This window comes from Maylandia zebra, linkage group LG13 (genome assembly GCF_041146795.1).
Source record: "Maylandia zebra isolate NMK-2024a linkage group LG13, Mzebra_GT3a, whole genome shotgun sequence".
NCBI lineage: Eukaryota > Metazoa > Chordata > Actinopteri > Cichliformes > Cichlidae > Maylandia > Maylandia zebra.
Genome location: NC_135179.1, coordinates 18,670,187 through 18,686,689, shown reverse-complemented (window position 1 = coordinate 18,686,689; position 16,503 = coordinate 18,670,187). Strand labels below are relative to the sequence as shown.

Below are 16,503 nucleotides of genomic sequence, written 5' to 3'. Positions count from 1 at the left end.
AGTTAATACTATACTTTCGTTAAACCATTTGAGCTGCAAGCCTGTAGATTCACATCTATTTTGTGTGACTTCAAATCCAGTGTGGTGGTGTACAGGGGCAAAATGATTTGGGTTTTTTTTTTTTAAATAAAAATACTTCTGGACCTGATGATATAATTCCCGATGACTTGGAAACATATTTTATTTATTTATAACTCATCTGTTGTTTTGGGTTAGCAACCCTAAAGCTGATGAAATGGACAGTGATTTTACTTCAGTGCATTTGCACCACACAAAAGCTATGGCTGATGCCGAAAAGAGAACAGGAAGTTGCCGATTTGATTTTATGCCTTGTTTGCAGGTGTAGGCTCTACTTGGCAGAACTTTGTTTTTTAAAGATTTAGTAGTAACCAATTACTGACTTACTAAGGTGGCGTGTCCTTCAATTGGAAAAGGGACCTAACTGCATATCACCAAAAAGGTGATATGCAGTTCGTGTCACACAGGTTATAGTGCCTTCACTGTTTTCTACACTGACAAAGGTCATGGAGGCCAACTGTTTACCAATCGGTCCAACAGCACAGTGGGAGCTTCCTGTGGGCATTGGGGCTATTGCCCTTTGGCCGTATGGCAGGTCCCATTTATGTAAAATGCCATCAATACTGTGTTAACTACAAAGTTGAAAAATTTACCATCAGGGGGAAGCATCCAAGGTCCTAAAGTGCCACAACTGTATTTCAGATTTTCTCACAGCTTTTGAATAATTGCTATTTTTGTTTCAGTGGCTTTCAAGTTGTTATTTTACTTTACTAAAATAATTGTATTTAGTTTAGTTAACTACACTAACCATAACCATACTGTCAAGTTCACGTGAATATTCAGGATGCTGACTGTGTGATGATTTGTGAATATTTTTAAAATACTGATAATACACAGTTCAGTGCCCCCCCAGCCCCGAAATTCATTTCACTTTCATGTACTTGTGTGAGCACCTCCGTTGAGGCTGTAATAAAGCAACACTGGTACAACAAAAAAACAACATGCATAAAATTCAAACATCTTTATATCAACTCCAGCAAAAATACAAAGTTCTTAACATAAAGATGTATCATTCTTGGGATTACCACAAATAAAGCAGGTATTTCTTTCTAATATACAAAATGAAAATCTTTAAATAGCAACTGTAAAGAATAAACATGTTCAAGTCTGGTATTTGGTGGGCTGTTTTACATTTGCTAAATCCATTAGCCTAAATGGAGTTCTTAAATAACAATAAAAACATGGTAGACCTGTTTTGCATTTACAGATGATTTATCCTCTTAAAGAAAATGATCATAATCATTATTATAATAATAAAACTGTGCTAAAATGGTATTTTTTCCTTTGACAATACACTAATGTAAGTTACTATGACGGAAGTAAACAAACGTCACATTATGAGAACATCTAACTGTCAGTGAAAATAAAACAAAGAAATGGAAAAAAAGAGACCATAAAAAGTAAAACTGCCAAACACCTGGATGCACAACTCAGAAAGGGACTAAAGCAACCCCAAATATTTTAGATCCAGCTTGCGAAACACGATTAATGCAACGGTCCGTTACCGTTTCATACATACTTACCAATAAATACACAAACTGTTCAGGCCTTTGTTTGGAGGAATTTTGACGAATAAGCTAGAATTCCCAAATCATCTCCCATAGTTTACAGCTTTTAGTTAACTCTCAAACGGGATTTAGGGGCATAAATATTAATGGGAGGTTTCATGGCTGCATTGTGAAACGGTCTAAGCATTAACAAGAATAACCACATGCAGACGCAGGTAAAATACTCAAAAGTCACCAGAATGTGCAGGTAACACTGGGTGCAATTGTCAAAAGTGACCGTGGAGGTACATAGTGACGAAACCTCAAAAAACATAAAAAAAAAAAAAAAAGCTACAAACTTTTGTCATGACACATATATAACACGCATGTCTCTTAACAATTCAGATCTCAACATCTAATACAACTATAATAAGAATAATTTTATGTTAATGCTGTGGGAAAATGGGCACAAAATAAATCTCAGGTGGAAGATGAGTACGAAAATCTGAACGCCTAAATCAACGTGAGAATTTGCAGATGAAGTGTGAGGCACATACTGTGCGGAACGGAAACAGTTTGCACACACTGTGTGTAGCAAATTAATGCTGACTGCCTCTCTGGGAACTGAAAGCTGTTACAAGCAGAGGACAGGAGATTTCACATTTAGCAACACATTCTATTACATTACACTTCATAAATAAGGCACCTGGTCACAGCAGTCACATATTCACGCTGTTGTGATTTGAACACAGGCTGGAGATACAAACTGCCAACTTACATAGGAAGCTTAAACGCAGTGCATGCTATCATCTAAAACGATAATTATATACAAAAACAGCAAAGGGGGAAAAAAAGGGAACAAAAGGACTGTGAACAAATTCTTATGCATCCCAGTTTGATGCTTGTTCTCCTAACTCTGAAAACATTTGTTAGGCTGTTGTCATCTCCAGCCGTGTCAAGAGCGCTGAAACATGAAGCCAAACGGCTACAACTGCCAGACATCACGCTGGACTGGTGTTCAGTCCTAAAAACAAACAGAAATCTGAACAATACGTCACATTTGCATTTTCACACTGACTGATAAACAAATTTCCAAATGTGTTTCTTCTTCACATTTACCTACTGCAAAAGGTATTCTCTGAAGAGTTTGGTGAGTACACAAAATAGACTGGGTTTGGTCCTTCGGAGTATATTCCAGATAAAAGATAATAAAGAGGCAAATCTTCTAAATAAAGATGATCTCTCTGTCTCAATCTTATTTTGAGAGTGATGTCCTTGTGCGCTTCGCTGGGGTGTCTGCAAGCTTCAGAGCCCTCTTGGTTGCCAGTTTTGTTGCACTGCGTGGACTTCTTTTTACCGGAGACTTTAAAGCTCCGCTTCTCGTCAGTGTAGGTTCATCAGTTTTCCTAACTGATCTGGGAGATGCATGCTGTGTTGTCGAGGACTTCGTGGCCCTCTTTGAAACATGACTGGGGCTCCCGCTCGGAGGGAGAGCAGCCTCCATTTTTCTCTGGGATCTTGTTAGCACCTGGTCAGGTGAGGTTGGCACCTTGACATCCGTGCTCTGCTGTGGGGTTTCAGCAGCATTCTCTGCATCTTTGATCTCAGTAGGTGTACTCTGTGACGACTCCTTCGACTGGATTTTTGCAGAACTTGCTTCAGTGTGCCTTTTGTTGTCCGCTTTGCCTTTAGGTGTGTCGACAGGGTTATGTTCGGCTATTTTAGGAGACCCAAGTCTCTGAGAACATCTCTTAGGCAACTCCTTTTTACTTGTATCTCTTGAAGCTCTACCACTGCTCTGAGCCCTCACAGCTTTATATTTTACAGTTTGCTTTGATTTTTTGTTAGCCAATATTTTTCGCCTCTCCATTTTCGCCGATGACTCTTTCATTCGTTTGCTGACAGGTAATGCGGATTTTTGTGCCTTAAGAGACTGCTTCAGATTTGACTTGGAGGACGACTTTGTGGTGGCAAGTCTTTTAATCTTGCTGGTTTTTAATATTTTGGATGCCTTTTTCAGTCTACTAGTAGTTTGCTGAACCTGCATCTTCTCTCTAATATTAGAATATTTCCTCAGGATCCTTGCGCTAGCTGGATTCTTTGATTTTCCAGAGGATTTCTGGGATTCACTTATCTGAGCAGAAGCTTTGGCAGAGGAGTACTTTGTCAAATTCTGAGAACTACTGGAGAGATCTCCTCTCTCTTTCCCTTTGACTGCATTTGCTTCTTGCTCCAGTGCTCTAGCAATCAGCTTCTGACTCCTGGGGTTGCTCTTTACAGGAGAGGCAATGGCAAACTTTTTCAAATGCTTCTTTAAGCGCTCTGCCTGTACGCTTGGAAATACACCCTGAGACGTCCCTGCCGCACTTGACGAGTTGTGGAAGCACAGCTGACTTTCTGACGGAAGACGTGTGGTCACCTTCTTCACGATGACAAGAGATTTTGTTTCCGTTGATTCAAGGAACCAGCGACAAATGTTGGAGAGATTAAAACCTTTCATAAAAAGCATTTGGACTGGCGAGTATTTCTGATGCTCTGCAGATTTTGGTTTTCGTGCCCTGCGCTTACTTTTCCATATAGCTGCCTGCCGGTCTGCTTTGTTTTTGTATTTTGCTGCTGGCTGACCCTCCTTATCCATTTGCACCCAACCTTTTTGCATTTTATCATATTTAATATTCAGATTTGTAATTAGCTGTTGGCTTTCTTCTGCAGTCAAAGTCTCAAAGAATTTGTTAGTCGTTTGTTTTGGGGGCTCATGCCTAGGAGTAATGATAGGGCCGTGTGAACTGTGGGACACGGATGCAACAGACCCAGAGGGGGACCTCACCTGAGCTTTAGTTATTCTTTCTGGCATTATTCTGACAGGAGAAGCTACATCGTTTTGTCTTGGGGCTACAATATAAGCACTAGTAGAGGGGACAGGGATCAGTCTTTGTGATCTTAGTGCTAATTTTTTGTTGTCCACTTGTGGCAACTGAGTAACAGACTGCAAGGCTATTTCACCCTTACTGGTCTCATCACTCCTTAATGGCATTCTTCTTTCTGTTACAGATGAATCATTATCTTCTACTGACCCGTCTTCTAAAGCTGCTACATTTGGCTGCACGGCAACATTGCTTGCTTCTGTGTTCTTTTGAAGAACCCGTTTACTTCTTAATGGCATAATCTGTGTTTGCAATTCGGCCTTTACGGGACTTGATACCTCACCGCTAAGTTGCACTTTCTTACTGTCATCTGCTACAACCTTGGCAGATCTTAGTTTCTGTCTGGCCTGCAGTCTTTGCTCTTCAACATTCGTCTCCATTTCTTCAGATGGAGTTTCTACTGGTTCAGTATTTTCAGTGTTTAATTCCACAGTTTCAGTTACTGTGTTTGGTTGAGACAGTTCAGAGGTTGGAGGATCACAGGACTCGTTTAGAGGAGATGCAGGAACAGCAAGTGGACAAGGAAGAGGGAGGGAAAGAAGCTGCTCAGGGGGTGCTTCTGGAGATGAAATGGGAGTGGCAGGATTTGAAATAGAATTCGATGCTGGAGTTTCAGGTGGCTTCTGGTTTGCAGATCTAAGCTGACGTTTGGGCTCAGGGTTTTGAGGATCATCGGTAGGCTGATCATCTTTTAGGACTTTCTTTTGTTTCTGGATTTGTTTAGGCTTTGAATTTGGGCTTGACTGTGTGTCAGGGGGGGGTTCTGTCACCTGCTCAATGACAGCAGTCTCAATTGAGTCTTTAGGTATGCGTGTGTCAGGTAACGGCTTCTTCATATTCTTTTCATTAGCGGTAGAGACAATAGTTACCTCAAAACTATTGTTGGATGTATTCTGACTCGATTTTGCTGCAGCTTTACAAGGTGATGTGGCGTTACCTGGTCTACGACGCAATTTCCTGTCAGAGGCAGATACGGGTCTTCCATTAACATGACCCACTATCACCACTTCTGTCTGCTTCAGCAGCTTTGATACTGGAGGTTTGCTACCTTTTTTCCTACGCCAAGGTGGCAACTCCTTCAAGAGTGTGTCAAGTGACTTTGAGGATACATCATAGTCACTATCATTATCATTTTCTGTCTCTAAAGGCGTAACACTTTCAACTACTTCAGGTGTTTCGATTTCTGTCTCTTTCGTCATCATCTCCTCTACTGAAACTGTGGTATTAGCGCTATCTGTCCCTTCGCAGTTCTCATTGTGTATTCGTGTCTCTAGCTGAAGTTCCTGAGGTTGCTCATCTGGCATTATTTCCTTTTTACCTTCGTCAACTTTATTCAATGTGATGCTATTCTGCTGGGGAACGGGTTCACTACTGTGCAGTTCATCTGATGAAATCTGGGACTCTGGTTCTTCTATGGTATTTTTCTCTAATGGCTCAAGGGCTGTTTCTGCCACTGTTTCCTCTGTACTTTCATGCATTTCCTCTTGAGGCTCTGGGTCAGTTTCTTTTATTGCTTCATTTGTAGCGTGATCAACACTTTCATCACTTCCTGTAGTCATCCCTACATCTGCAACTGCATCCTGTTCTACTTCTGTGTCTTTAACGGTTTCTTGGCTCTCTGTTGGGGTCCTTAATGGAGATGAAGGACTAGACTGTCCCTTGTTCTGACACTGATCTGTCTGACTAGTTTCAACTATAATATCTACTCTACTGGCTGCTACCTCTATGATATCCTCTGTGCCTGGTATCACACTATCATCTGTCTCCTGTGTAGGCATTTGTTGATTTATTTTCTCCGTGCATGATCCAACAAAAGGCATATCCACAGGTGGCACACCTTCAGGCTTTGAAAGTATTTGCTTTGGAGTGACCAATGGTGTGAGCTTTGGCATTGGATTAGGACAGTTACCCTTTCCAGCCAAAGTACGAACAGTTTTTAACTCCCAGATTTCATCTGGCCCCAACCACAAATGTCCTCTGGTGCTTTTTCTGGCATTTCGACGTGGTACCATGCTGTGCCGCGGCTCCTTAACACACTCTGTAATTGATTTGTCAATAAAAACAATGTCACAGTGGCCAAGATCAGGGTCAACTATTCCTTTAGATGGAGAGTCCTTGGTCCAATGATCAGAGGACGACCTGATGGTCTTCCTGGCCGTCCGCACAGAGTCTGAAGAACTGTTGACGGGAAACAGTTTTGCTGGTGTATCTTTGGGGTGTCCAATAGTTACCCTCTGCCTAGCTTCATGTGTGTGGCTACCCTGATTATGTCTTTTTACAGAAGAGCTCAGTCTGGCAGTCTGAGTCTCTGTTCTGGTGGATGAATCAGAGTTCTGTCTCTCCTCCAAAGTGTCAGAGTGAGTAGAAACAGTGGGACTGAGCACACACAGCTTCTTACCAGCAGCATCATTAGAGGTCATAATTTTGATCTTAAGAGGTGCATGATCACCATGACGGTTCTCTGCATCTACTGGATGAGTAATGGGGGTCACCAAAGCCTGGTTACTCCCTGACCCAGGGCTGCGAAGATCCGAAACAGTGCTAGGGGTTATAGACGATTTCAGCGGCACAGCATTTTCTGGAACATTTTTCATTGCACAACTGCCTGGGACTTCTGGCTTGGAAGTGACTTCACTGGGAAATCTTATCTCGGGGTGTGACTTCTCAGGAGTCACTGCACTGGATTTTGCAGTGGAACAAGAAGTTCCCTTGACACCAGAGGTACAGTTAGAGGCTTTATGTGTACTGGAGGATGCAAGTGCTTTGATCTCCGTCTGTAGAAAACCTATGGCATCTACTATCTGTCTCTGATGGTGGGGGCAGAGCTTGGCCATGAACTGTTCCAGAGTGGAGGTGGACTGCAGGTCTTTAGCCTTTGCGAGATGGCGGTCTGGAGACTCACTGGGAGGAAAAGAAGAAGGAAACATTAAATTCTCCATCAATCTTAGACAACACTGGTTCATTTTTTTGACTGATACGAGCTCTGCAGATAAGTGAGTTTTCATCTTTAGTAGTTAAAAAAACCTGGAAGCAGATTTATGTTTGTGTGAAATAATATACACGTTTATATTTTTTTTAATTCATATTTATTTATTAGAAGAATAAGTGATACTGTTTAGAAGCAAATCATTTGTCCAGTGAACTTGACCAATTACAGCCATTATTTTTTTAGTTTTTTATATTTTACATTAAGAAAAAAAAAATCATACATGCACAAGACATTAAGTAATGGTAGCCCATTTGGTTAAACCATGTCGAAAACATATTAGTTATAATACCAACTACATTAGGGGCAAAAATCAAATATATCAGACTTGTCAAGTTTATATGTCAAGTTTTGTTTTGTTTTAAATGACAAATGCTCAAGTTACCTTTCACAATATAAAACAAACCAATGAAAGAAAAATCAAACATAACTAAAGACATTAAAAAAACACGTTACTCTAATACCAAAATTTTATTTATGCCAATGCAAATCAAAAAATTAATAATTGTGCCAAACGAGTATCGCTCTTTATTTCTAAGTTACATTTATGTAATAGATCTATTACAAAATCCCGATTCCTTACTACATTAAGAGCCTTTAAATCATAACATTATGCCAAAAATATATCTGCGACTATGAAAAGTTGTTTTCTTTGCTTAACAAAAAAAAAAAAGATCTTTCAGAAGCTGCACTTTGGGTCTTTAAACAAGAAAACATTGCATTCTGCATTCATGAGGTGATATGCTACAAAGCTATGCTGAGCAACAAAAAAAAGACCAACAGTTTTGTGGGAGCAGCAGATTCTGCCAAGTAAAAGATCAACAAGTCAGAAATAAATGAAGTTGTGCTAAATTATATTTTGTCTGAAAATAAACTATAAATCATATTTACACACAACTTTAGCTAATACTACATTGCCAAGCAACACTGGACAACATTTTTTCATTTTGACATCACAAACATGAATTTTTCATGTCTTTTGTTCAAGTTGGAACAACTATTGCCACAGCAAGCTAAGGCTGCATAACAAATCAGGTTTGCTATGCCTGTCCTCTGTGTTAGAAGCTACATAAAAAGGAACAAAGTGAAATTTCATGGATCAAACCGGTTATTATATACTAGCAGTAAACTGCACTACAAGCATGAGCAAGACAACATAATGGTGACTTTGTTTTTTTTAATGAATTTCAGCTTTATATCACAAAAGTTTATTGTATACTCTCTAAAATGAGGGTGTGAAGGCTGTAATGAATGTTCAGCAAGCAGAAAGACTATTAGGACGTTTCTGGGCTTATTCTTGAATCCCTGATATTCATTGTGTAGTGTAGTAGTCAAAGATGGAAAGCTGTACTGCAGGATTTTTGGCTCTAACCATGAAGCTATTTGTACAGCATGTCAAATATCTCAAAAGTAAATTTTAGAGCTTTAAAAATACATTTTAGAGATTAAATAAAAATAACCAACTAGAACCTGATGATTTTTTTGCTAAGCTCGTCAACTTCACATCCCTCCCTGAAAAGCCTAAGCAGTAAAGTGGAGTACCTGAATAACTACTGGTGAGAGTTTCATCCCTGAGGGTTTTTCCACTCCGTTTCTCTGATCATTGCTACAAAACCAAGTACTTTTTCTTCAAGTAGTCAATCTAACAAGCACAAGCAAACCAAATTACATACCAGCTCACAATATTTCACAAGCAGAAAATTGTGGATGAGTAAACTCATTCACAAAGTTTACACACTGTATACAATAGGAGGATAAATAATCTCAAAATTACGATCTGCTATACAAGGGCATTTATAACATCCTTAACCACTGACCAGATTTTTAACTGGTCAAGAAATATTTTAGGCTCAAAGAGAATCTACTTCTTACAGTGATTACTTGACATTAAACACACCAACACCCCATTGTTTGTATTCAATAAAACAACCCCAAAAGATAAACTTCACTATACAGAACAAAATCCCCAAATGACAAATATGATTTAGTCCAATCATGCAAAAATACACCCATTTATATGCTATTAAAGTGACATAAAATGTACAAGATCTGTACATATTTGTATGGATAAGGATACTCCGCAATCAGCTGAAGAGTCTCAACATTTAAGCTTGTAGAGCGACTTCAGTCCTCACATGCAAAACTTTGCCCATAATAAATTAGTACAGTCTTGCTCCGCAGCTATCTCTTATAACAGTTAGATAAACTTTTTAAGATATATACACACAGGCTTATTATTATTTTAAGAAGCATTGAGTTTAATTAAAGCTGTTTACATTCTCAATTTAAGTGTTAACGTTACATTTTAATAAAAAAAAAAAGCTTAATAAATACTAAATCGACAATATAATAAAATTTGGAAGGTATCTAAGAAGAAGTAGGTTCTAACCCATTTTAGCAACATAGTTCCTTCAACGCAGAGGAAATGTATCATGTCACGACCAGAATAAGTTCCCTAAACTGTTCCATGCCCAAAAAAAAGTATAGACAGAAATATTTATATATAGTTTAACTTTTATACTTATATCAATATGATTACCACTCTGCTTTAAATCATTTGCCTTTACACAAAGAAATTTACAGTATAGTGTTGTGTGCATGAGATTGCTACATAAAACAGCTTTGAGAACAGTGATAGTGGTGATATCGGCTTTCCAGATGAGGTAGTCAACCACTGGATTTGCTACAACAGAATGTAAGGAGCAATCAATAAATGATCAATAAACCCAAAAGCGCTTTTATGACTTTAGTATATCAACTTAAATGCATTAGACAATAAAGTTTTATATTTCAGCAATGCCTGAGGATTGTCAGTGCAAAAATAATTTTATTACTGAAATCAAATCAGTGATTAGATTTAGTTGTATATGTACATCTGTAATTGAAGCAACTACTGGGTATTATGTTGTAAACCATGGTAAGCGATTCAGATGTATTACATGTTTGTTTTTTAAATCTGGGGTTAATATCCTTGAACCATAAAAACACTTATTAAATAATAGCTAAAGGTGGAGAATAAACAGAGGATTACTATATTATAATTATAGTTACAGTAGAGTTGTTACAGTGGTATAAATACAAATGTGCAAGGCCCTGAACTACATCTGTGTAGTGTAAGTTTCTGTAATATGACAGCAAATATGATTAAAACCCAGTAAATCTTTAAAAACAAAAAACAAACAAAGACTCATTACCAAACCTTGCTAGACCTGTATGGAAACCTGACAGAAATAATGGGTCATGAGCCCATAATGTTTAGCATCCTGAGCTGTAATCAATAATGCACAAGGAGGTGTCCTGATCAAACTAATGGGCAAGGCTGGGTCAAAAACCAGGCAAAAATTCAATGAAAATAGCAACATGAAAAAGGCATTCTGTAGAGGTTTTTAAATGCAGCCCTTTCCGCATGGTAACAGCACTTTAAGTATTTGTTATTTTTAATGAAATGGCATCATCGTGAATTTTAGTGAAGCAGCTAACAGCTGCTTCTACTGTCAACCCGCTACCCTACATAGTCAGTTTCAAGAAAGGAAAATTGCTGGTGGTTGTAGTTTTGTTGTTGTCCAAATATAAACACATTTTTGGTACACTATCATCTAATCAATTGGGGAAAAAAAAAAAAAAAAAAAAAACCCCACACATCCCAGTATGTGTGCACTCATGTGCAAATGCACAATCTATTCACAGAAGCCATAACGGTAACAAGAAAAAAAGCCTAACCTACCATTTTACATTCAATTAATGAATACAGCCAATCAATGTATTTTTTCATTGAATTTTTGCCATGGCAACTTGAAAACAGGGTAAGCATGGACTGAGGCATGGTTGTAACCACATTAGCCAATCTGGATTGTTTACAACTGTTAACAAGTTACAGTTATGATCCTCACTATAGAATGACAGAAAAAAATATTATTTTATTATCTCTCATGGGTGTATGTGTATATTATAGGTATGCAGTATTTTTATGACAAAAGATAGCAGAAAGGTTTGTATCACATCTCACGATAGAATACCTGAAGTTTGAAGAAAGAGGAAAAAACCAACCAAAAAACCCCCCAAAACATTGAAAAAAAAAATCACATAGAAATGTAATGCTCTGCAGGCTTACACTAGCACTGAAATACTATAGATTACTGAAAATAAGGTTGTTAAGACGAGAGAAGGACACACACTCATCAGTATGACATCCTGAATGTTACCATTAAGGTTTATTTGGGTATTCAATCCTTTTCTATTACAGGTGATTTCTTCGGGAATGATTTAGCTGAGGTATGTAGCTGAGGTATAACTGTTTGTCTAGATGTGTGTGTAGTAATGCATTATTTTAAACATAACCTGAGTGTGTAGAAGGCAATGGAAACTATTGCCAACCATATGGCAGAGTTAAATGTACAGAACTAAGTAGAAGTAGTGGAAAAAAACCACTGTGCTTGTGAGGATGAGCGAAATTAGGATGTTTTAAAAGGCAGATAAAGTCCAGAATGACATTATGCTATATTCCATATCTTATACATTTATATAAATAATAGGTTAGTATGCGGCCATACTTCCCGCTGTCTGTTTCCAACGATATCTGTAAACTTTGAGACTTTTAGTCATTCCATGCATTAATTTACTTCATATGTTTTCACCCAAACTACAGGCTCTGCATACTTGGAACTATTTCATTTGAACATGACCAATATTAAGAGAGAACACTATGGGGCGCCACATCCTTGTACAAGCTTCAGTTTGGCTCTGTAAAGAACAGAGCAAGGAGTGAATTTTTAAAGCTTAATTTGAATCAATAACTAAAACTTAATTACCAGCATGCTATTGTATTTCAATAATTCTAAAATAAAAAGCATGCCCTCCAAGCCACAACATACACTACTGGGAGACACTTGTGTGTTTACGCCCTATGCAAACATTTTTAATGTAATAAGTGCTAAATTTAGTGATAAAAATTAAATAAGTTAATAATAAATAGAACTATTAGAGATGCAATAAAGACGGGTATTGCCACGGTCTGGCAAACACAATGATTAAAAAGGACACCGCAGTTAGTATGTTATGGATGCGTCACTCGTTTGATAAGAGGCTGCCGTCACGAAAATCAGTCCCATTCTCTTCAGAAGCACTCTCTTTTTTGTCATAAAGACTGTGCTGGGAATTTTGGAGATCCTTTTGTTTGGGGGACAGTGAAACGCTGGGTTCTTCCACCTGGCTTATCAGCTTCATTTTCTTTTTCGGAGGATTTTTTAAGGTCCCCAGACGTTCTTTAACTTTGTATTCCAGGGTGCTGTGCGGGATGCCATAAATCGATTGTGCTTTAGAAACACTCATTTTCCCACCCATCACCACCACAATGGCCTCTTCTAGCAGGTCTGTGTTGTACTGTCGATATCGCCCTCGTTTCTTCCTAGGCTGCTTGTTACTTAGGTCTGACTCTGAATCCATTGGATAGTTCCCCCCCAAAGCTTGGCAGTCAGAGGTAAAACTCCAGTATTCCTTCTCCGAACCTGAGCTATTTAAACCTCTGTTGCTGCTGGTGGTGGTTTTCTGGATCTGCCTGGGTAGAATGGAACAAAGCTTCTTACCCAGGCCATTCTCATAAAGTGAACCTGAATAGTCAGTGGACACGGAGTCCCATGACGAATCTATTCCTGTAGCCAAAACTCGGACCTGGGGAATCTTTAGGTCAAAGGACGGTGAATGAGACAGAGAAAGGCTTTGGTCTCTGCAGGCCTGCTGGAGGTTTCCTTTCTCACAGGCAAGTGACTTTGTCAAAAGTCCAGCAGCTTCCAACAACCTTGGTATATCTTTAAGGTGCTCACTAGCTTCATTTCTGGTTTTGAGCTTCAGCAGGGCTCCCAAATGAGTTTTGGAATTCCAGGAACCGGAAGCATTTCTGAAAACGTCATTGGGGCTGCAGCTTTGGTTATGGCTGAGGGGTGACTCTGGGTCGCTTTCCAGATCGGGTTCCTCTTTGATGCGCAGTGAGTATGCAAGAGACGAAGAAGGCTTATAACAGGTGGAGTGGCCGAAATTCTCCCTCCTCCTCCCATCCTGTAGGCTCCTCATAAACAGCCCGACATGCCCGTCCGCTCTCAAGGATCGCCTGATTGGATGGAAGGAAATTGGGTGTAAGCAGAGCTTGCACAGTGCCCTTTTCTCTTTACTAAGGGAGGATGGGGTGGGGAGGGGAGGATGTTGGCCACTCCTTTATTATATGACCTTGCTTTGGTAACATCACTCGAACAACTTTGTGAATGTGTGTATGGCTTTTGAAAAACAAAAACAAAAAACAAAAAACAAAACCCCAAAAAGACTCAAGTTAAACTTTTTTTTTTTTTTTTTTTTTAAATATGCTTGATGTAATAGCTGTTGTTTTTTTATTTTTTCATAAAACATAAGGGAAAAAAGAAAAAAGAAAGGGCAAAGAAACAATGAAAATAAAAAACAAAGAAGATGCATTTAGTAAAATACACTGAAGACTTGGCATTTCTGTGGCTCAAAAAGCTTGCCCAGGAGAATGGACTATTTGTAACTGCAGTAAGGGAGTCTGATGTAGATGTAGATGTAGATGCAGGGCGCAAGATCTATGACATACAAAGTAACTAATGCACCAAAAACTCTTGACAGTTTATGCGTGACGTTACCACTGAACAAGCACAGCAATAAAAGAGTAAGCCAGCAAAGGGTTCTTGCAATCTATCAAACTCAAGCTCTAGGTTGCAAAAAACAAAACAACTGCAAATTATTATTCTTAATTATTCAATTAATCAAGTTATATTGTTCCCCACCCCCCAAAAAAAGAAATCAGTTGCAGAGCTCTCAGCAGTTTCCACAGCCTGACACTGCTGGGGTGCAAAAACAAAACAAAAAGAGCGGGGGTGGGGTCCTTTGATTTGGAGTTTCACAATTTGTACATCTTAAATGGAAGATAGAGTAAGCCACATCCAAGAATATGTATCAAGTTCATGTACAATATTAAAACAACTCATGTTATAGGTGCTTGGGCAATGCCATAGATAATTATTAAATATTTAAATTACTGATCAATCATTCTCATTTTACTTGACAGAAAGAATTAAGTCCCTGAAATTCTTCTTTAGTTCATCAGTGGGACTTTCCCCTATAAATACTGTTTAGTATAACCTATAACATTCAGTCCGCATTATCTTTTATTCTGAAAAACACAAATAAACAAACAAAAAAAAAAACCAAAACAGTTTCATGTGGGTTTACGCATTATGCAATCTGCTACAGTGGTTTATCGCTGTATATAGACGCAAGAATATCAGCAATGCTTCGAGTCATGTAGTAAACTACATTTACCATAAGGCCTGCCTGTATCTTGCCAGAAATTAATTAAAGAAAACCAAGAAAAGTCAAGCTAGTAAATTACTTCTAAACCGCATTTACTCACTACGTAACAAACTGCTGCTGATAAAAGGAACCCGTCTTAGTACCGCAGAAAAGAGAGAAAGAAACTGTTCTTACCCCTTCAGCATGGTTGTGGCCGGAGAAAGACAGGGACTATTGGCAGGCAGGCTGCTGCTATAGCTTTTCTTTTTGATAGATAAATCAAGAACTCCATCTAATTTTAAAAATGGAAAGAAAAGAAATGTAGATTCAATGTTAAGTTCTGACCACAATCCAGCCAGTGCACCAGCTCAGTACTTAATAAACTACTCTGTGGTAGATGTGTTTCACACTACCTTGCTCACTGGGCTCAGCCACGGGCTTCTTGATGGTGAGGTCCAGAGGTGCATCCTGATCAGCCATTAGAAGCTTGCTTAGGACGGGGTTCTGGTTGTGTGCTGGCCCAGTCAGTGTGGCAGCAGGGCTTGTAGCAGGAGGAACTCCTGAGAGCAAAGGTGGGGTCGACAGGCTTTGGTCAGAGTGAGGCTGGGAATCTGAGCAACTGACCTGAGGGGAGCTGGTTTTTGAGGTATATTCAGCAGCAAACTGTCTGATCATTTTCTGAAGAATCTCTCGAGCCACTACTGGAATTTGTGGGTCTGAGAAATTTGGCACATCTAGGAAGAAAAACAGAGATAAATACTTTTCAGTCAGCATTCCTTTAATAAGTCATCAGTCATGGTTAATGAACATGCAACAAACATCCAAACTATGTTCGAAGGATACTGTAACAGTAAGGAAAAAACTCTTATTTATAGCCTTGAAATAAAAAAATAAAAATAAATAAAATAAAATAAAATAAAATAATGATTTAAAAAAAACAGACGTTATAAACTAAGAGCAGAAGCAGTGTGAGTGAACACACACACACATTCACAGAAAAGCCTATTAAGGGATGGATAACGTGCACCACTGTGTTTACAGGCAGGTTCCCTGTGTTATGCTTTTGGTGTAATAACAATGAAAAACACTGATTTACCCACTCAGAACTAAACCTCTGAGACTCACCTTTTCTGCAGAGGACTGCATTGAGAAATTCCTCAGCCTGTTTCTCTAGTCTGCTGATTGTGATTTGATCTTTACCCAGTAGAGGTTTCGATGTATCTTCCAGCCCCTTGTTGTTTAAGTCAATTAAGTGTTCCTGTCAAATTGGAAAACTGTTAAATTGGTGACCTTCAGGCATTCAACAGGATTCGTATAAAGACATTTCTATCCTTCAGATGAGCGTTTACATCAAATTAATTAGCCCAACAACTGTAGGGAAACATGATGGATTACAGATGTGACTAAAACTAAACAAGCCATAGCGGACTACTAACGTTTATCCATCATCTAAGCCAGCGTTTGAAAGAATAAAGGCAACAGATTTAAGTCTGCGTTTAGGTTTCCGAACTATGAAAATCTGGAAATCAAAACGTAAAAGGAAGAAAGAAAGAAAACAGAACTCTTACTTTGACTTTGTCTCTTCTCAGACAGCAAAAGGGACAGTTTTCATCAAATGACCAATCAGACACTGCTACAGGCTCAAAGTCTGCAGGAAAAAAATATCAATAAAAAAAACAATGACAATCAACACAACATGACAAAAATCATGGTTCTTTCACTTTTCTAACCAACT

The 16,503-nt window shown here is 38.7% G+C and overlaps 1 protein-coding gene across 4 annotated transcripts in view; it reads right to left on the bottom strand.

Moving 5' to 3' along the window:
* Window positions 1-1,024: 1,024 nt before the first annotated feature.
* Window positions 1,025-16,503, bottom strand: part of LOC101466351 (ligand-dependent corepressor) — a 25,336-nt gene continuing 9,857 nt past the window's right edge. For 2 of the 4 annotated variants that reach the window (XM_004555822.3, XM_004555823.3), the window contains exons 3-7: window positions 16,337-16,416; window positions 15,894-16,026; window positions 15,182-15,502; window positions 14,964-15,060; window positions 1,025-7,390 (exon numbers count right to left, since the gene is read on the bottom strand). In XM_004555822.3, coding sequence (XP_004555879.2) covers window positions 2,821-7,390; window positions 14,964-15,060; window positions 15,182-15,502; window positions 15,894-16,026; window positions 16,337-16,416 — 5,201 coding nt within the window. In that variant the 3' untranslated portion in view covers window positions 1,025-2,820. Of the gene's footprint in view, window positions 7,391-7,431; window positions 13,579-14,963; window positions 15,061-15,181; window positions 15,503-15,893; window positions 16,027-16,336; window positions 16,417-16,503 lie in introns of those variants that run through there. The other 2 variants (XR_013101378.1, XM_004555824.4) reach the window with 2 other exon arrangements.